Source organism: Oncorhynchus keta, chromosome 25 (genome assembly GCF_023373465.1).
Source record: "Oncorhynchus keta strain PuntledgeMale-10-30-2019 chromosome 25, Oket_V2, whole genome shotgun sequence".
Lineage (NCBI taxonomy): Eukaryota > Metazoa > Chordata > Actinopteri > Salmoniformes > Salmonidae > Oncorhynchus > Oncorhynchus keta.
This window is the reverse complement of record NC_068445.1, coordinates 40,482,621-40,505,666: the sequence shown is the minus strand read 5'-3', so window position 1 is coordinate 40,505,666 and position 23,046 is coordinate 40,482,621. Positions and strand designations below refer to the sequence as shown.

Below are 23,046 nucleotides of genomic sequence, written 5' to 3'. Positions count from 1 at the left end.
TAAATGTATTCTGCCACTGAGTCTTCTTATTGTCTCTGCCTTTAAGCCTGTATATCACTGTCGCAAGGCATATGAACGAACAGGTTGTAGAGCAAATAACACAATTATCACAACACATAGGTTGTAATATGGCTTTTTTTGTTGGGGGGGGGGGACTCCAGTGATTTTACCTACGCACCGCTACTGCAAATTAAGAAACATATCCTATAGGTATCTACTATATCGAAATGTTGAAATAATTTCTAGAAATTTCGACTTAGTATCTCAACATTTTGACTTCCTGGCAACCTGGCGTAGAGCGCTGCGCGCGTTGTAAAGTACAACTGCACCGTTTTTATCGTTGAGGTGCACGTTGGTCGGACAGTTGTTTCGGTTGAAATCGATACGAACAAACCCGTATCACCTTGATTGCAGTCTTCGGGGTGTAAGGAGGTAGGCCTATTTCAAGTTATTGCGATAATTTTGTCTGATTTGTGAACGGGAACAGACCGCTTCTAGTTTCCTCAAATTTTCAGGTAGGCTGCCTCACCTGTTCCGATGGAAAACAGGTGTGTTCAACGTCAGCGGAATAACTGCTATTTCGAAGTTCCCGTAGGTCTACTCTGAAACACTATTTCGAAGTTCCCGTAGGTCTACTCTAAAACACTATTTCGAAGTTCCCGTAGGTCTACTCTAAAACACTATTTCGAAGTTCCCGTAGGTCTACTCTGAAACACTATTTCGACGAAGGTTAGAGTAGCCTTAGACAATGTGAAGAGTTAGATACTACTAGCCTATTGTATTTGTTGCCGTGTCACCTCCATGAGGGGAAAACGTTACCTGCCTGGATCACAAGTTTGGTGTGGGAGGGTCATAGTCATAGTTTTTGTAATGTATTTAACACAAATATACTTCAACTGGCATCTGCTTGTCTTTAAAAAAAAATGTTTTTTATTTAACCTTTATTTAACTAGGCAAGTCAGTTAAGAACAAACTCTTATTTACATTGAAGCCTACAGTGCTCATGACATTTCACAGAGTACCCACACACATTACAGTGTGGGTTGCTGTGGAGACCCGGACTGGCTGCACTGTACCTAGATCTGCAAAGGTCACAGATCCTGGTGACGGACGGCTGGCTGGCTGGCTGGCTGGCTGGCTGTCTGTCTGTCTGTCTGTCTGTCTGTCTGTCTGTGTCTGTCTGTCTGTCTGTCGTGTCTGTCTGTCTGTCTGTTTCTGTCTGTCACTCTAACGTGTGTGTCTGTGTGATGTCATCAGGATGCAGGGCGGCAACAGAGAACCAGCCGCAGGGCCAGAGACTTCCCAGTCCGAGGGCGGCCCCAGCCCCAGTGAAGATGACATGGCAGAGGGGGACCTGGGGGACGGGATGGGCAACAGACCAGACTCCACTATCAGGTGAAAGGAGAGATCTCTTATCCTCTTGCGTGAATACATTTAATGGGTATGTGGGATCCAGCCAACAGTTGATCACATCAAAAATTAACAAATGAAATCAACAAATGAACGTAAAATCCCACTTTAGATTAAATAGTTTGCTAAATGGCATATATTAACTGAAGAACCACTTGAATATAAGTTGCAGTTGAACCATTGTTTTAATTCTATTTTTCGTATTCAAGCCACATGTCTCAGTAGACCACACATTGCCATATGTTTCGGCTTAATTGCGCCTTCCTTCCTTCCTTCCTTCCTTCCTTCCTTCCTTCCTTAACTTCCTTCCTTCCTCCTACTACCAGAAAGAAGCTCCAGAGCCGGAGAGGTAGCAGGGGGCATGCTGAGGAGCTGCTGCCCAGGATGGGGCTCCTGAAAAGGGGCAGCGAGGGAGGGGAGGCAGCCTTCATCTGGACGTCCTGCAGTGGGCTGTACACAGTGTTCAGACAGGAGCTGGAGGTGGAGCAGGCGTCACCACAATGGAGGGTTAGGGGGACAGGTAAGCACGGTTTGAATTATATATGAATTATTGTGGGTGCCCACAGTGATATGAATTGTTACGGTGGGACTTGCCCCACTGTAGTTGGAACTCTACAGGTATGGGTGTTTGCATCACCTACGGCATGGTCTGGCTAAACCTGCTTCTTACACAAGTGATTTACATCTATACACTCTTGTTGTGTAGTCATGCACAACTGTCAAAGGCATGTCTAAGGAAAACTATTGTTCAAAACGCGTTTCTCCTTCTGCAGTTTTGAGGCCTGCGCTACTATAGTTCCTCATAGTCACGGTGGAGGAACATTCTAGATCCGTAACTTGCTGTGCGCCGATTCTCTACCCTTTCTTCCAAACGGTGCACTTCCGCGCTTGTTATCATGGGATATAGCAATGGTGGAAATTGCCTCTGGCCAACGATTACACTTAATCCAATGCTTTTAAATCCATGTCTGGAAATGTGCAAAGACTCACATTAGGATAATCTTTCTCCAATAGGTTTAACCTCTGAAGTCACATGACCATTCTAACGACCATGCTGTAGTCAACAGTAACTCTGTAATGAATAATGACCATGCTGTAGTCAACAGTAACTCTGTAATGAATAATGACCATGTTGTAGTCAACAGTACCTCTGTAATGAATAATGACCATGCTGTAGTCAACAGTACCTCTGTAATGAATAATGACCATGTTGTAGTCAACAGTAACTCTATAATGAATAATGACCATGTTGTAGTCAACAGTAACTCTATAATGAATAATGACCATGCTGTAGTCAACAGTACCTCTGTAATGAATAATGACCATGCTGTAGTCAACAGTAACTCTGTAATGAATAATGACCATGTTGTAGTCAACAGTAACTCTATAATGAATAATGACCATGTTGTAGTCAACAGTAACTCTATAATGAATAATGACCATGCTGTAGTCAACAGTAACTCTATAATGAATAATGACCATGCTGTCTGTAGTCAACAGTAACTCTATAATGAATAATGACCATGCTGTAGTCAACAGTAACTCTGTAATGAATAATGACCATGTTGTAGTCAACAGTAACTCTATAATGAATAATGACCATGCTGTCTGTAGTCAACAGTAACTCTGTAATGAATAATGACCATGTTGTAGTCAACAGTAACTCTATAATGAATAATGACCATGCTGTAGTCAACAGTACCTCTGTAATGAATAATGACCATGCTGTAGTCAACAGTAACTCTGTAATGAATAATGACCATGTTGTAGTCAACTGTAACTCTATAATGAATAATGACCATGCTGTAGTCAACAGTAACTCTGTAATGAATAATGACCATGCTGTAGTCAACAGTAACTCTGTAATGAATAATGACCATGCTGTCTGTAGTCAACAGTAACTCTGTAATGAATAATGACCATGCTGTAGTCAACAGTAACTCTGTAATGAATAATGACCATGCTGTAGTCAACAGTAACTCTATAATGATTAATGACCATGCTGTAGTCAACTGTAACTCTATAATGAATAATGACCATGCTGTAGTCAACAGTAACTCTGTAATGAATAATGACCATGCTGTAGTCAACAGTACCTCTGTAATGAATAATGACCATGTTGTAGTCAACAGTAACTCTGTAATGACTAATGACCATGTTGTAGTCAACTGTAACTCTATAATGAATAATGACCATGCTGTAGTCAACAGTAACTCTGTAATGAATAATGACCATGTTGTAGTCAACAGTAACTCTATAATGAATAATGACCATGTTGTAGTCAACAGTAACTCTATAATGAATAATGACCATGCTGTAGTCAACAGTAACTCTGTAATGAATAATGACCATGCTGTAGTCAACAGTAACTCTGTAATGAATAATGACCATGCTGTAGTCAACAGTAACTCTGTAATGAATAATGACCATGCTGTAGTCAACAGTAACTCTGTAATGAATAATGACCATGCTGTCTGTAGTCAACAGTAACTCTGTAATGAATAATGACCATGCTGTAGTCAACAGTAACTCTATAATGAATAATGACCATGCTGTCTGTAGTCAACAGTAACTCTATAATGAATAATGACCATGCTGTAGTCAACAGTAACTCTATAATGAATAATGACCATGCTGTAGTCAACAGTAACTCTGTAATGAATAATGACCATGTTGTAGTCAACAGTAACTCTGTAATGAATAATGACCATGCTGTAGTCAACAGTAACTCTGTAATGAATAATGACCATGCTGTCTGTAGTCAACAGTAACTCTGTAATGAATAATGACCATGCTGTAGTCAACAGTAACTCTGTAATGAATAATGACCATGCTGTAGTCAACAGTAACTCTGTAATGAATAATGACCATGCTGTCTGTAGTCAACAGTAACTCTATAATGAATAATGACCATGTTGTAGTCAACAGTAACTCTGTAATGAATAATGACCATGCTGTAGTCAACAGTAACTCTGTAATGAATAATGACCATGCTGTCTGTAGTCAACAGTAACTCTATAATGAATAATGACCATGCTGTCTGTAGTCAACAGTAACTCTGTAATGAATAATGACCATGCTGTAGTCAACAGTAACTCTGTAATGAATAATGACCATGCTGTAGTCAACAGTAACTCTGTAATGAATAATGACCATGTTGTAGTCAACAGTAACTCTGTAATGAATAATGACCATGCTGTAGTCAACAGTAACTCTGTAATGAATAATGACCATGCTGTCTGTAGTCAACAGTAACTCTATAATGAATAATGACCATGCTGTCTGTAGTCAACAGTAACTCTATAATGAATAATGACCATGTTGTAGTCAACAGTAACTCTGTAATGAATAATGACCATGTTGTAGTCAACAGTAACTCTGTAATGAATAATGACCATGCTGTAGTCAACAGTAACTCTGTAATGAATAATGACCATGCTGTCTGTAGTCAACAGTAACTCTATAATGAATAATGACCATGCTGTCTGTAGTCAACAGTAACTCTATAATGAATAATGACCATGCTGTCTGTAGTCAACAGTAACTCTATAATGAATAATGACCATGCTGTAGTCAACAGTAACTCTATAATGAATAATGACCATGCTGTAGTCAACAGTAACTCTGTAATGAATAATGACCATGCTGTCTGTAGTCAACAGTAACTCTATAATGAATAATGACCATGTTGTAGTCAACAGTAACTCTATAATGAATAATGACCATGCTGTCTGTAGTCAACAGTAACTCTATAATGAATAATGACCATGCTGTCTGTAGTCAACAGTAACTCTATAATGAATAATGACCATGCTGTCTGTAGTCAACAGTAACTCTATAATGAATAATGACCATGCTGTCTGTAGTCAACAGTAACTCTATAATGAATAATGACCATGCTGTCTGTAGTCAACAGTAACTCTATAATGAATAATGACCATGCTGTCTGTAGTCAACAGTAACTCTATAATGAATAATGACCATGCTGTCTGTAGTCAACAGTAACTCTATAATGAATAATGACCATGCTGTAGTCAACAGTAACTCTGTAATGAATAATGACCATGTTGTAGTCAACAGTAACTCTATAATGAATAATGACCATGCTGTAGTCAACAGTAACTCTATAATGAATAATGACCATGCTGTAGTCAACAGTAACTCTGTAATGAATAATGACCATGCTGTCTGTAGTCAACAGTAACTCTATAATGAATAATGACCATGCTGTCTGTAGTCAACAGTAACTCTATAATGAATAATGACCATGCTGTCTGTAGTCAACAGTAACTCTGTAATGAATAATGACCATGCTGTAGTCAACAGTAACTCTATAATGAATAATGACCATGCTGTAGTCAACAGTAACTCTGTAATGAATAATGACCATGTTGTAGTCAACAGTAACTCTGTAATGAATAATGACCATGTTGTAGTCAACAGTAACTCTGTAATGAATAATGACCATGCTGTAGTCAACAGTAACTCTGTAATGAATAATGACCATGCTGTCTGTAGTCAACAGTAACTCTATAATGAATAATGACCATGCTGTCTGTAGTCAACAGTAACTCTATAATGAATAATGACCATGTTGTAGTCAACAGTAACTCTGTAATGAATAATGACCATGCTGTAGTCAACAGTAACTCTGTAATGAATAATGACCATGCTGTCTGTAGTCAACAGTAACTCTATAATGAATAATGACCATGCTGTCTGTAGTCAACAGTAACTCTGTAATGAATAATGACCATGCTGTAGTCAACAGTAACTCTGTAATGAATAATGACCATGTTGTAGTCAACAGTAACTCTGTAATGAATAATGACCATGTTGTAGTCAACAGTAACTCTATAATGAATAATGACCATGCTGTCTGTAGTCAACAGTAACTCTGTAATGAATAATGACCATGCTGTAGTCAACAGTAACTCTATAATGAATAATGACCATGCTGTAGTCAACAGTAACTCTGTAATGAATAATGACCATGTTGTAGTCAACAGTAACTCTGTAATGAATAATGACCATGCTGTAGTCAACAGTAACTCTGTAATGAATAATGACCATGTTGTAGTCAACAGTAACTCTGTAATGAATAATGACCATGCTGTAGTCAACAGTAACTCTGTAATGAATAATGACCATGTTGTAGTCAACAGTAACTCTGTAATGAATAATGACCATGCTGTAGTCAACAGTAACTCTATAATGAATAATGACCATGCTGTAGTCAACAGTAACTCTGTAATGAATAATGACCATGCTGTAGTCAACAGTAACTCTGTAATGATTAATGACCATGCTGTAGTCAACAGTAACTCTGTAATGAATAATGACCATGCTGTAGTCAACAGTAACTCTATAATGAATAATGACCATGCTGTAGTCAACAGTAACTCTGTAATGAATAATGACCATGTTGTAGTCAACAGTAACTCTGTAATGAATAATGACCATGTTGTAGTCAACAGTAACTCTGTAATGAATAATGACCATGCTGTAGTCAACAGTAACTCTGTAATGATTAATGACCATGCTGTAGTCAACAGTAACTCTGTAATGAATAATGACCATGCTGTAGTCAACAGTAACTCTGTAATGAATAATGACCATGTTGTAGTCAACAGTAACTCTGTAATGAATAATGACCATGCTGTAGTCAACAGTAACTCTGTAATGAATAATGACCATGCTGTAGTCAACAGTAACTCTGTAATGATTAATGACCATGCTGTAGTCAACAGTAACTCTGTAATGAATAATGACCATGTTGTAGTCAACAGTAACTCTGTAATGAATAATGACCATGCTGTAGTCAACAGTCACTCTGTAATGAATAATGACCATGCTGTAGTCAACAGTAACTCTGTAATGAATAATGACCATGCTGTAGTCAACAGTAACTCTGTAATGAATAATGACCATGCTGTAGTCAACAGTAACTCTGTAATGAATAATGACCATGCTGTAGTCAACAGTAACTCTGTAATGAATAATGACCATGCTGTAGTCAACAGTAACTCTGTAATGAATAATGACCATGCTGTAGTCAACAGTAACTCTGTAATGAATAATGACCATGCTGTAGTCAACAGTAACTCTATAATGAATAATGACCATGTTGTAGTCAACAGTAACTCTGTAATGAATAATGACCATGCTGTAGTCAACAGTAACTCTGTAATGAATAATGACCATGCTGTAGTCAACAGTAACTCTATAATGAATAATGACCATGCTGTAGTCAACAGTAACTCTGTAATGAATAATGACCATGCTGTAGTCAACAGTAACTCTATAATGAATAATGACCATGTTGTAGTCAACAGTAACTCTGTAATGAATAATGACCATGCTGTAGTCAACAGTAACTCTGTAATGAATAATGACCATGCTGTAGTCAACAGTAACTCTGTAATGAATAATGACCATGCTGTCTGTAGTCAACAGTAACTCTGTAATGAATAATGACCATGCTGTAGTCAACAGTAACTCTGTAATGAATAATGACCATGTTGTAGTCAACAGTAACTCTGTAATGAATAATGACCATGCTGTAGTCAACAGTAACTCTGTAATGAATAATGACCATGCTGTCTGTAGTCAACAGTAACTCTATAATGAATAATGACCATGCTGTCTGTAGTCAACAGTAACTCTGTAATGAATAATGACCATGCTGTAGTCAACAGTAACTCTGTAATGAATAATGACCATGTTGTAGTCAACAGTAACTCTGTAATGAATAATGACCATGCTGTAGTCAACAGTAACTCTGTAATGAATAATGACCATGTTGTAGTCAACAGTAACTCTGTAATGAATAATGACCATGCTGTAGTCAACAGTAACTCTATAATGAATAATGACCATGCTGTCTGTAGTCAACAGTAACTCTATAATGAATAATGACCATGCTGTCTGTAGTCAACAGTAACTCTGTAATGAATAATGACCATGCTGTAGTCAACAGTAACTCTATAATGAATAATGACCATGCTGTAGTCAACAGTAACTCTGTAATGAATAATGACCATGTTGTAGTCAACAGTAACTCTGTAATGAATAATGACCATGCTGTAGTCAACAGTAACTCTGTAATGAATAATGACCATGTTGTAGTCAACAGTAACTCTGTAATGAATAATGACCATGCTGTAGTCAACAGTAACTCTGTAATGAATAATGACCATGTTGTAGTCAACAGTAACTCTGTAATGAATAATGACCATGCTGTAGTCAACAGTAACTCTATAATGAATAATGACCATGCTGTAGTCAACAGTAACTCTGTAATGAATAATGACCATGCTGTAGTCAACAGTAACTCTGTAATGAATAATGACCATGCTGTAGTCAACAGTAACTCTGTAATGAATAATGACCATGCTGTAGTCAACAGTAACTCTATAATGAATAATGACCATGCTGTAGTCAACAGTAACTCTGTAATGAATAATGACCATGTTGTAGTCAACAGTAACTCTGTAATGAATAATGACCATGTTGTAGTCAACAGTAACTCTGTAATGAATAATGACCATGTTGTAGTCAACAGTAACTCTGTAATGAATAATGACCATGCTGTAGTCAACAGTAACTCTGTAATGAATAATGACCATGCTGTAGTCAACAGTAACTCTGTAATGAATAATGACCATGCTGTAGTCAACAGTAACTCTGTAATGAATAATGACCATGCTGTAGTCAACAGTAACTCTGTAATGAATAATGACCATGTTGTAGTCAACAGTAACTCTGTAATGAATAATGACCATGCTGTAGTCAACAGTAACTCTGTAATGAATAATGACCATGCTGTAGTCAACAGTAACTCTGTAATGAATAATGACCATGCTGTAGTCAACAGTAACTCTGTAATGAATAATGACCATGTTGTAGTCAACAGTAACTCTGTAATGAATAATGACCATGCTGTAGTCAACAGTCACTCTGTAATGAATAATGACCATGCTGTAGTCAACAGTAACTCTGTAATGAATAATGACCATGCTGTAGTCAACAGTAACTCTGTAATGAATAATGACCATACTGTAGTCAACAGTAACTCTGTAATGAATAATGACCATGCTGTAGTCAACAGTAACTCTGTAATGAATAATGACCATGTTGTAGTCAACAGTAACTCTGTAATGAATAATGACCATGCTGTAGTCAACAGTCACTCTGTAATGAATAATGACCATGCTGTAGTCAACAGTAACTCTGTAATGAATAATGACCATGCTGTAGTCAACAGTAACTCTGTAATGAATAATGACCATACTGTAGTCAACAGTAACTCTGTAATGAATAATGACCATGCTGTAGTCAACAGTAACTCTGTAATGAATAATGACCATGCTGTAGTCAACAGTAACTCTATAATGAATAATGACCATGTTGTAGTCAACAGTAACTCTGTAATGAATAATGACCATGCTGTAGTCAACAGTAACTCTGTAATGAATAATGACCATGCTGTAGTCAACAGTAACTCTATAATGAATAATGACCATGCTGTAGTCAACAGTAACTCTGTAATGAATAATGACCATGTTGTAGTCAACAGTAACTCTGTAATGAATAATGACCATGTTGTAGTCAACAGTAACTCTGTAATGAATAATGACCATGCTGTAGTCAACAGTAACTCTATAATGAATAATGACCATGTTGTAGTCAACAGTAACTCTGTAATGAATAATGACCATGCTGTCTGTAGTCAACAGTAACTCTATAATGAATAATGACCATGCTGTAGTCAACAGTAACTCTGTAATGAATAATGACCATGTTGTAGTCAACAGTAACTCTATAATGAATAATGACCATGCTGTAGTCAACAGTAACTCTATAATGAATAATGACCATGCTGTAGTCAACAGTAACTCTGTAATGAATAATGACCATGCTGTCTGTAGTCAACAGTAACTCTATAATGAATAATGACCATGCTGTCTGTAGTCAACAGTAACTCTATAATGAATAATGACCATGCTGTAGTCAACAGTAACTCTGTAATGAATAATGACCATGCTGTAGTCAACAGTAACTCTGTAATGAATAATGACCATGCTGTCTGTAGTCAACAGTAACTCTATAATGAATAATGACCATGTTGTAGTCAACAGTAACTCTGTAATGAATAATGACCATGTTGTAGTCAACAGTAACTCTGTAATGAATAATGACCATGTTGTAGTCAACAGTAACTCTGTAATGAATAATGACCATGTTGTAGTCAACAGTAACTCTGTAATGAATAATGACCATGTTGTAGTCAACAGTAACTCTGTAATGAATAATGACCATGTTGTAGTCAACAGTAACTCTGTAATGAATAATGACCATGTTGTAGTCAACAGTAACTCTGTAATGAATAATGACCATGTTGTAGTCAACAGTAACTCTGTAATGAATAATGACCATGCTGTAGTCAACAGTAACTCTGTAATGAATAATGACCATGCTGTAGTCAACAGTAACTCTATAATGAATAATGACCATGTTGTAGTCAACAGTAACTCTGTAATGAATAATGACCATGCTGTAGTCAACAGTAACTCTGTAATGAATAATGACCATGTTGTAGTCAACAGTAACTCTATAATGAATAATGACCATGTTGTAGTCAACAGTAACTCTGTAATGAATAATGACCATGCTGTAGTCAACAGTAACTCTATAATGAATAATGACCATGCTGTAGTCAACAGTAACTCTATAATGAATAATGACCATGCTGTAGTCAACAGTAACTCTATAATGAATAATGACCATGCTGTAGTCAACAGTAACTCTGTAATGAATAATGACCATGTTGTAGTCAACAGTAACTCTATAATGAATAATGACCATGTTGTAGTCAACAGTAACTCTGTAATGAATAATGACCATGTTGTAGTCAACAGTAACTCTATAATGAATAATGACCATGTTGTAGTCAACAGTAACTCTATAATGAATAATGACCATGTTGTAGTCAACAGTAACTCTATAATGAATAATGACCATGTTGTAGTCAACAGTAACTCTGTAATGAATAATGACCATGTTGTAGTCAACAGTAACTCTATAATGAATAATGACCATGTTGTAGTCAACAGTAACTCTATAATGAATAATGACCATGTTGTAGTCAACAGTAACTCTATAATGAACAATGACCATGTTGTAGTCAACAGTAACTCTGTAATGAATAATGACCATGTTGTAGTCAACAGTAACTCTATAATGAATAATGACCATGTTGTAGTCAACAGTAACTCTGTAATGAATAATGACCATGTTGTAGTCAACAGTAACTCTGTAATGAATAATGACCATGCTGTCTGTAGTCAACAGTAACTCTATAATGAATAATGACCATGTTGTAGTCAACAGTAACTCTGTAATGAATAATGACCATGTTGTAGTCAACAGTAACTCTATAATGAATAATGACCATGTTGTAGTCAACAGTAACTCTGTAATGAATAATGACCATGTTGTAGTCAACAGTAACTCTGTAATGAATAATGACCATGCTGTCTGTAGTCAACAGTAACTCTATAATGAATAATGACCATGTTGTAGTCAACAGTAACTCTGTAATGAATAATGACCATGTTGTAGTCAACAGTAACTCTATAATGAATAATGACCATGCTGTAGTCAACAGTAACTCTGTAATGAATAATGACCATGTTGTAGTCAACAGTAACTCTATAATGAATAATGACCATGTTGTAGTCAACAGTAACTCTGTAATGAATAATGACCATGTTGTAGTCAACAGTAACTCTATAATGAATAATGACCATGTTGTAGTCAACAGTAACTCTATAATGAATAATGACCATGTTGTAGTCAACAGTAACTCTATAATGAACAATGACCATGTTGTAGTCAACAGTAACTCTGTAATGAATAATGACCATGTTGTAGTCAACAGTAACTCTATAATGAATAATGACCATGTTGTAGTCAACAGTAACTCTATAATGAATAATGACCATGTTGTAGTCAACAGTAACTCTGTAATGAATAATGACCATGTTGTAGTCAACAGTAACTCTGTAATGAATAATGACCATGCTGTCTGTAGTCAACAGTAACTCTATAATGAATAATGACCATGTTGTAGTCAACAGTAACTCTGTAATGAATAATGACCATGTTGTAGTCAACAGTAACTCTATAATGAATAATGACCATGTTGTAGTCAACAGTAACTCTGTAATGAATAATGACCATGTTGTAGTCAACAGTAACTCTGTAATGAATAATGACCATGCTGTCTGTAGTCAACAGTAACTCTATAATGAATAATGACCATGTTGTAGTCAACAGTAACTCTGTAATGAATAATGACCATGTTGTAGTCAACAGTAACTCTATAATGAATAATGACCATGTTGTAGTCAACAGTAACTCTATAATGAATAATGACCATGTTGTAGTCAACAGTAACTCTGTAATGAATAATGACCATGTTGTAGTCAACAGTAACTCTGTAATGAATAATGACCATGTTGTAGTCAACAGTAACTCTGTAATGAATAATGACCATGTTGTAGTCAACAGTAACTCTGTAATGAATAATGACCATGTTGTAGTCAACAGTAACTCTGTAATGAATAATGACCATGTTGTAGTCAACAGTAACTCTGTAATGAATAATGACCATGTTGTAGTCAACAGTAACTCTGTAATGAATAATGACCATGTTGTAGTCAACAGTAACTCTGTAATGAATAATGACCATGTTGTAGTCAACAGTAACTCTGTAATGAATAATGACCATGTTGTAGTCAACAGTAACTCTGTAATGAATAATGACCATGCTGTAGTCAACAGTAACTCTATAATGAATAATGACCATGCTGTAGTCAACAGTAACTCTATAATGAATAATGACCATGCTGTAGTCAACAGTAACTCTATAATGAATAATGACCATGCTGTAGTCAACAGTAACTCTATAATGAATAATGACCATGCTGTAGTCAACAGTAACTCTGTAATGAATAATGACCATGCTGTAGTCAACAGTAACTCTATAATGAATAATGACCATGTTGTAGTCAACAGTAACTCTGTAATGAATAATGACCATGCTGTAGTCAACAGTAACTCTGTAATGAATAATGACCATGTTGTAGTCAACAGTAACTCTATAATGAATAATGACCATGCTGTAGTCAACAGTAACTCTGTAATGAATAATGACCATGCTGTCTGTAGTCAACAGTAACTCTATAATGAATAATGACCATGCTGTAGTCAACAGTAACTCTGTAATGAATAATGACCATGCTGTAGTCAACAGTAACTCTGTAATGAATAATGACCATGCTGTAGTCAACAGTAACTCTATAATGAATAATGACCATGTCTGTAGTCAACAGTAACTCTATAATGAATAATGACCATGTTGTAGTCAACAGTAACTCTGTAATGAATAATGACCATGTTGTAGTCAACAGTAACTCTGTAATGAATAATGACCATGTTGTAGTCAACAGTAACTCTGTAATGAATAATGACCATGTTGTAGTCAACAGTAACTCTGTAATGAATAATGACCATGTTGTAGTCAACAGTAACTCTGTAATGAATAATGACCATGTCAACAGTAACTCTGTAATGAATAATGACCATGTTGTAGTCAACAGTAACTCTGTAATGAATAATGACCATGTTGTAGTCAACAGTAACTCTGTAATGAATAATGACCATGTGTAGTCAACAGTAACTCTATAATGAATAATGACCATGCTGTAGTCAACAGTAACTCTGTAATGAATAATGACCATGTTGTAGTCAACAGTAACTCTATAATGAATAATGACCATGCTGTCTGTAGTCAACAGTAACTCTATAATGAATAATGACCATGCTGTCTGTAGTCAACAGTAACTCTATAATGAATAATGACCATGTTGTAGTCAACAGTAACTCTGTAATGAATAATGACCATGCTGTAGTCAACAGTAACTCTATAATGAATAATGACCATGCTGTAGTCAACAGTAACTCTGTAATGAATAATGACCATGTTGTAGTCAACAGTAACTCTGTAATGAATAATGACCATGCTGTAGTCAACAGTAACTCTGTAATGAATAATGACCATGCTGTCTGTAGTCAACAGTAACTCTGTAATGAATAATGACCATGTTGTAGTCAACAGTAACTCTGTAATGAATAATGACCATGTTGTAGTCAACAGTAACTCTGTAATGAATAATGACCATGTTGTAGTCAACAGTAACTCTATAATGAATAATGACCATGTTGTAGTCAACAGTAACTCTATAATGAATAATGACCATGTTGTAGTCAACAGTAACTCTGTAATGAATAATGACCATGTTGTAGTCAACAGTAACTCTATAATGAATAATGACCATGCTGTAGTCAACAGTAACTCTATAATGAATAATGACCATGTTGTAGTCAACAGTAACTCTATAATGAATAATGACCATGTTGTAGTCAACAGTAACTCTGTAATGAATAATGACCATGTTGTAGTCAACAGTAACTCTATAATGAATAATGACCATGTTGTAGTCAACAGTAACTCTGTAATGAATAATGACCATGTTGTAGTCAACAGTAACTCTGTAATGAATAATGACCATGCTGTAGTCAACAGTAACTCTGTAATGAATAATGACCATGCTGTAGTCAACAGTAACTCTATAATGAATAATGACCATGCTGTAGTCAACAGTAACTCTGTAATGAATAATGACCATGTTGTAGTCAACAGTAACTCTGTAATGAATAATGACCATGTTGTAGTCAACAGTAACTCTGTAATGAATAATGACCATGTTGTAGTCAACAGTAACTCTGTAATGAATAATGACCATGTTGTAGTCAACAGTAACTCTGTAATGAATAATGACCATGTTGTAGTCAACAGTAACTCTGTAATGAATAATGACCATGTTGTAGTCAACAGTAACTCTATAATGAATAATGACCATGTTGTAGTCAACAGTAACTCTGTAATGAATAATGACCATGTTGTAGTCAACAGTAACTCTATAATGAATAATGACCATGTTGTAGTCAACAGTAACTCTGTAATGAATAATGACCATGTTGTAGTCAACAGTAACTCTATAATGAACAATGACCATGTTGTAGTCAACAGTAACTCTGTAATGAATAATGACCATGTTGTAGTCAACAGTAACTCTGTAATGAATAATGACCATGTTGTAGTCAACAGTAACTCTGTAATGAATAATGACCATGTTGTAGTCAACAGTAACTCTGTAATGAATAATGACCATGTTGTAGTCAACAGTAACTCTGTAATGAATAATGACCATGCTGTCTGTAGTCAACAGTAACTCTATAATGAATAATGACCATGTTGTAGTCAACAGTAACTCTGTAATGAATAATGACCATGTTGTAGTCAACAGTAACTCTATAATGAATAATGACCATGTTGTAGTCAACAGTAACTCTGTAATGAATAATGACCATGCTGTAGTCAACAGTAACTCTGTAATGAATAATGACCATGCTGTCTGTAGTCAACAGTAACTCTATAATGAATAATGACCATGTTGTAGTCAACAGTAACTCTGTAATGAATAATGACCATGTTGTAGTCAACAGTAACTCTGTAATGAATAATGACCATGTTGTAGTCAACAGTAACTCTGTAATGAATAATGACCATGTTGTAGTCAACAGTAACTCTGTAATGAATAATGACCATGTTGTAGTCAACAGTAACTCTGTAATGAATAATGACCATGTTGTAGTCAACAGTAACTCTGTAATGAATAATGACCATGTTGTAGTCAACAGTAACTCTGTAATGAATAATGACCATGTTGTAGTCAACAGTAACTCTGTAATGAATAATGACCATGTTGTAGTCAACAGTAACTCTGTAATGAATAATGACCATGTTGTAGTCAACAGTAACTCTGTAATGAATAATGACCATGTTGTAGTCAACAGTAACTCTGTAATGAATAATGACCATGTTGTAGTCAACAGTAACTCTGTAATGAATAATGAATAATGACCATGCTGTAGTCAACAGTAACTCTGTAATGAATAATGACCATGCTGTAGTCAACAGTAACTCTGTAATGAATAATGACCATGCTGTAGTCAACAGTAACTCTGTAATGAATAATGACCATGCTGTAGTCAACAGTAACTCTGTAATGAATAATGACCATGTTGTAGTCAACAGTAACTCTGTAATGAATAATGACCATGCTGTAGTCAACAGTAACTCTGTAATGAATAATGACCATGCTGTAGTCAACAGTAACTCTGTAATGAATAATGACCATGCTGTAGTCAACAGTAACTCTGTAATGAATAATGACCATGCTGTAGTCAACAGTAACTCTGTAATGAATAATGACCATGCTGTAGTCAACAGTAACTCTGTAATGAATAATGACCATGCTGTAGTCAACAGTAACTCTGTAATGAATAATGACCATGTTGTAGTCAACAGTAACTCTGTAATGAATAATGACCATGTTGTAGTCAACAGTAACTCTGTAATGAATAATGACCATGCTGTAGTCAACAGTAACTCTATAATGAATAATGACCATGTTGTAGTCAACAGTAACTCTGTAATGAATAATGACCATGCTGTAGTCAACAGTAACTCTGTAATGAATAATGACCATGTTGTAGTCAACAGTAACTCTATAATGAATAATGACCATGCTGTAGTCAACAGTAACTCTGTAATGAATAATGACCATGTTGTAGTCAACAGTAACTCTATAATGAATAATGACCATGTTGTAGTCAACAGTAACTCTGTAATGAATAATGACCATGCTGTAGTCAACAGTAACTCTGTAATGAATAATGACCATGCTGTAGTCAACAGTAACTCTGTAATGAATAATGACCATGCTGTAGTCAACAGTAACTCTGTAATGAATAATGACCATGTTGTAGTCAACAGTAACTCTATAATGAATAATGACCATGCTGTAGTCAACAGTAACTCTGTAATGAATAATGACCATGTTGTAGTCAACAGTAACTCTATAATGAATAATGACCATGTTGTAGTCAACAGTAACTCTGTAATGAATAATGACCATGCTGTAGTCAACAGTAACTCTATAATGAATAATGACCATGTTGTAGTCAACAGTAACTCTGTAATGAATAATGACCAGTCAACAGTAACTCTATAATGAACAATGACCATGTTGTAGTCAACAGTAACTCTGTAATGAATAATGACCATGCTGTAGTCAACAGTAACTCTGTAATGAATAATGACCATGTTGTAGTCAACAGTAACTCTGTAATGAATAATGACCATGCTGTAGTCAACAGTAACTCTGTAATGAATAATGACCATGCTGTAGTCAACAGTAACTCTGTAATGAATAATGACCATGCTGTGTAGTCAACAGTAACTCTATAATGAATAATGACCATACTGTAGTCAACAGTAACTCTGTAATGAATAATGACCATGCTGTAGTCAACAGTAACTCTGTAATGAATAATGACCATGTTGTAGTCAACAGTAACTCTGTAATGAATAATGACCATGTTGTAGTCAACAGTAACTCTGTAATGAATAATGACCATGCTGTAGTCAACAGTAACTCTGTAATGAATAATGACCATGTTGTAGTCAACAGTAACTCTGTAATGAATAATGACCATGTTGTAGTCAACAGTAACTCTATAATGAATAATGACCTGTAGTCAACAGTAACTCTGTAATGAATAATGACCATGCTGTAGTCAACAGTAACTCTATAATGAATAATGACCATGCTGTAGTCAACAGTAACTCTGTAATGAATAATGACCATGTTGTAGTCAACAGTAACTCTGTAATGAATAATGACCATGTTGTAGTCAACAGTAACTCTGTAATGAATAATGACCATGCTGTAGTCAACAGTAACTCTGTAATGAATAATGACCATGTTGTAGTCAACAGTAACTCTGTAATGAATAATGACCATGCTGTAGTCAACAGTAACTCTGTAATGAATAATGACCATGTTGTAGTCAACAGTAACTCTGTAATGAATAATGACCATGCTGTAGTCAACAGTAACTCTGTAATGAATAATGACCATGCTGTAGTCAACAGTAACTCTGTAATGAATAATGACCATGCTGTAGTCAACAGTAACTCTATAATGAATAATGACCATGTTGTAGTCAACAGTAACTCTGTAATGAATAATGACCATGCTGTAGTCAACAGTAACTCTGTAATGAATAATGACCATACTGTAGTCAACAGTAACTCTGTAATGAATAATGACCATGCTGTAGTCAACAGTAACTCTATAATGAATAATGACCATGTTGTAGTCAACAGTAACTCTGTAATGAATAATGACCATGCTGTAGTCAACAGTAACTCTGTAATGAATAATGACCATGCTGTAGTCAACAGTAACTCTATAATGAATAATGACCATGTTGTAGTCAACAGTAACTCTGTAATGAATAATGACCATGCTGTAGTCAACAGTAACTCTATAATGAATAATGACCATGCTGTAGTCAACAGTAACTCTATAATGAATAATGACCATGCTGTAGTCAACAGTAACTCTGTAATGAATAATGACCATGCTGTAGTCAACAGTAACTCTGTAATGAATAATGACCATGCTGTAGTCAACAGTAACTCTGTAATGAATAATGACCATGCTGTAGTCAACAGTAACTCTGTAATGAATAATGACCATACTGTAGTCAACAGTAACTCTGTAATGAATAATGACCATGCTGTAGTCAACAGTAACTCTGTAATGAATAAGTCAACAGTAACTCTGTAATGAATAATGACCATGTTGTAGTCAACAGTAACTCTGTAATGAATAATGACCATGCTGTAGTCAACAGTAACTCTGTAATGAATAATGACCATGCTGTAGTCAACAGTAACTCTGTAATGAATAATGACCATGCTGTAGTCAACAGTAACTCTGTAATGAATAATGACCATGCTGTAGTCAACAGTAACTCTGTAATGAATAATGACCATGCTGTAGTCAACAGTAACTCTGTAATGAATAATGACCATGCTGTAGTCAACAGTAACTCTATAATGAATAATGACCATGCTGTAGTCAACAGTAACTCTGTAATGAATAATGACCATGTTGTAGTCAACAGTAACTCTGTAATGAATAATGACCATGCTGTAGTCAACAGTAACTCTGTAATGAATAATGACCATGTTGTAGTCAACAGTAACTCTGTAATGAATAATGACCATGTTGTAGTCAACAGTAACTCTGTAATGAATAATGACCATGCTGTAGTCAACAGTAACTCTGTAATGAATAATGACCATGCTGTAGTCAACAGTAACTCTATAATGAATAATGACCATGCTGTAGTCAACAGTAACTCTATAATGAATAATGACCATGCTGTAGTCAACAGTAACTCTGTAATGAATAATGACCATGTTGTAGTCAACAGTAACTCTATAATGAATAATGACCATGTTGTAGTCAACAGTAACTCTGTAATGAATAATGACCATGTTGTAGTCAACAGTAACTCTATAATGAATAATGACCATGTTGTAGTCAACAGTAACTCTATAATGAATAATGACCATGTTGTAGTCAACAGTAACTCTATAATGAATAATGACCATGTTGTAGTCAACAGTAACTCTGTAATGAATAATGACCATGTTGTAGTCAACAGTAACTCTATAATGAATAATGACCATGTTGTAGTCAACAGTAACTCTATAATGAATAATGACCATGTTGTAGTCAACAGTAACTCTATAATGAATAATGACCATGTTGTAGTCAACAGTAACTCTATAATGAATAATGACCATGTTGTAGTCAACAGTAACTCTGTAATGAATAATGACCATGCTGTAGTCAACAGTAACTCTATAATGAATAATGACCATGCTGTAGTCAACAGTAACTCTGTAATGAATAATGACCATGTTGTAGTCAACAGTAACTCTGTAATGAATAATGACCATGCTGTCTGTAGTCAACAGTAACTCTGTAATGAATAATGACCATGCTGTAGTCAACAGTAACTCTGTAATGAATAATGACCATGCTGTAGTCAACAGTAACTCTGTAATGAATAATGACCATGTTGTAGTCAACAGTAACTCTGTAATGAATAATGACCATGTTGTAGTCAACAGTAACTCTGTAATGAATAATGACCATGCTGTCTGTAGTCAACAGTAACTCTATAATGAATAATGACCATGTTGTAGTCAACAGTAACTCTGTAATGAATAATGACCATGTTGTAGTCAACAGTAACTCTATAATGAATAATGACCATGCTGTAGTCAACAGTAACTCTGTAATGAATAATGACCATGTTGTAGTCAACAGTAACTCTGTAATGAATAATGACCATGCTGTCTGTAGTCAACAGTAACTCTATAATGAATAATGACCATGTTGTAGTCAACAGTAACTCTGTAATGAATAATGACCAGTCAACAGTAACTCTGTAATGAATAATGACCATCAGTCAACAGTAACTCTGTAATGAATAATGACCATGCTGTCTGTAGTCAACAGTAACTCTATAATGAATAATGACCATGTTTTAGTCAACAGTAACTCTGTAATGAATAATGACCATGTTGTAGTCAACAGTAACTCTGTAATGAATAATGACCATGTTGTAGTCAACAGTAACTCTGTAATGAATAATGACCATGTTGTAGTCAACAGTAACTCTGTAATGAATAATGACCATGCTGTAGTCAACAGTAACTCTGTAATGAATAATGACCATGCTGTCTGTAGTCAACAGTAACTCTATAATGAATAATGACCATGCTGTAGTCAACAGTAACTCTATAATGAATAATGACCATGTTGTAGTCAACAGTAACTCTGTAATGAATAATGACCATGCTGTAGTCAACAGTAACTCTGTAATGAATAATGACCATGCTGTCTGTAGTCAACAGTAACTCTGTAATGAATAATGACCATGCTGTAGTCAACAGTAACTCTATAATGAATAATGATTTGTGTTAAGTGCTTTCTCAGAAGGGCTGAAGGTAAACACAATGAAAGACTGTTCTATTGCCTCAGGGTGTCCAGTACATGGAGGTTAATCAGTATGTGCTGGGTCGTATTCATTAGGCACCAAACGTGTTAAAATGGTTGCGTCCAAATGACCTCTCCTTCCTTCTGAAGTGTGCACTCGTTCTCTACTCTGCACAAATTTGTGAAAGCATTGGATTGGTGTAGGCATGGGCCTGAAGGGAAGTGAACAAGTGTACACTTCAGGAAAAGTGAGATATTATTGGGACAGAACCAATGTTTTCCATTTGGTTCCCGAATGAACACGACCCTTCTGGTGCGAGCCCTGTGGCTGAATCGTTAATGGCACCCTATTCCCTATGTAGTGCACTACTATAGACCAGGGCCCATTGGGTGTAGTGCACTACTATAGACCAGGGCCCATTGGGTGTAGTCCATTACTATAGACCAGGGCCCATTGGGTGTAGTGCATTACTATAGACCAGGGCCCATTGGGTGTAGTCCATTACTATAGACCAGGGCCCATTGGGTTTAGTGCATTACTATTGACCAGGGCCCATTGGGTGTAGTGCACTACTTTAGGCCAGGGCCCATTGGGTGTAGTGCACTACTTTAGGCCAGGACCCATTGGGTGTAGTGCATTACTTTTGACCAGGGCCCATTGGGTGTAGTGCACTACTATAGACCAGGGCCCATTGGGTGTAGTGCATTACTATAGACCAGGGCCCATTGGGTGTAGTGCATTACTAAAGACCAGGGCCCATTGGGTGTAGTGCATTACTATTGACCAGGGCCCATTGGGTGTAGTGCATTACTATTGACCAGGGCCCATTGGGTGTAGTGCATTACTATAGACCAGGGCCCATTGGGTGTAGTGCATTACTATTGACCAGGGCCCATTGGGTGTAGTGCATTACTATTGACCAGGGCCCATTGGGTGTAGTGCACTACTTTAGGCCAGGGCCCATTGGGTGTAGTGCACTACTTTAGGCCAGGACCCATTGGGTGTAGTGCATTACTTTTGACCAGGGCCCATTGGGCTTTATATAGGGTATACTACTTGGGGCAGAACCTGTTGTGCCTGTTCCTGTGATGAACTGTCTCTCTCTCTGTGCTCTGGTCTCTGGTCTGTTTACCATCTCTGTTTGATTTTGGTGGGAGAGAGAGGTGACGACAGAAGACCAGGACTACCATCTGTCACCTTCCCTCACTGAGTGCCAGTTAGACAGTCTATTAGTGTCTAATACACACACACACACACACACACACACACACACACACACACACACACACACACACACACACACACACACACACACACACACACACACACACACACACACACACACACACACACACACACACACACTCCTGACTCAGTTTTATCTCAGACAGTGATTCGTATAGCACATGAAGTGTTTCCCTCTGCTCTAGAATCCCTGAGCGATCTGTCCACTGAGGAGCTGCGAGAGAGGCTACAGGAAGTGACCGAGGTGAGGACAGGAAGAAGGATGACATTTGATCTGTGGTTTGCCATGGTGCAGCTGGTTATTATCCTTAATGAGGAAATGTGTTGTGCAGC

General features: G+C 36.3%; 1 protein-coding gene across 1 annotated transcript in view; it reads left to right on the top strand.

Annotated features, from left to right (window-relative positions):
- Positions 1 to 260: 260 nt before the first annotated feature.
- Positions 261 to 23,046, top strand: part of ccdc125 (coiled-coil domain containing 125) — a 42,579-nt gene continuing 19,793 nt past the window's right edge. Inside the window, exons 1-4 of the mRNA XM_052479952.1 lie at positions 261 to 432; positions 1,258 to 1,395; positions 1,737 to 1,930; positions 22,899 to 22,957. Of these exons, the coding sequence (XP_052335912.1) occupies positions 1,259 to 1,395; positions 1,737 to 1,930; positions 22,899 to 22,957 (390 nt within the window). The 5' untranslated portion in view covers positions 261 to 432; position 1,258. The remainder of the gene's footprint in view (positions 433 to 1,257; positions 1,396 to 1,736; positions 1,931 to 22,898; positions 22,958 to 23,046) is intronic.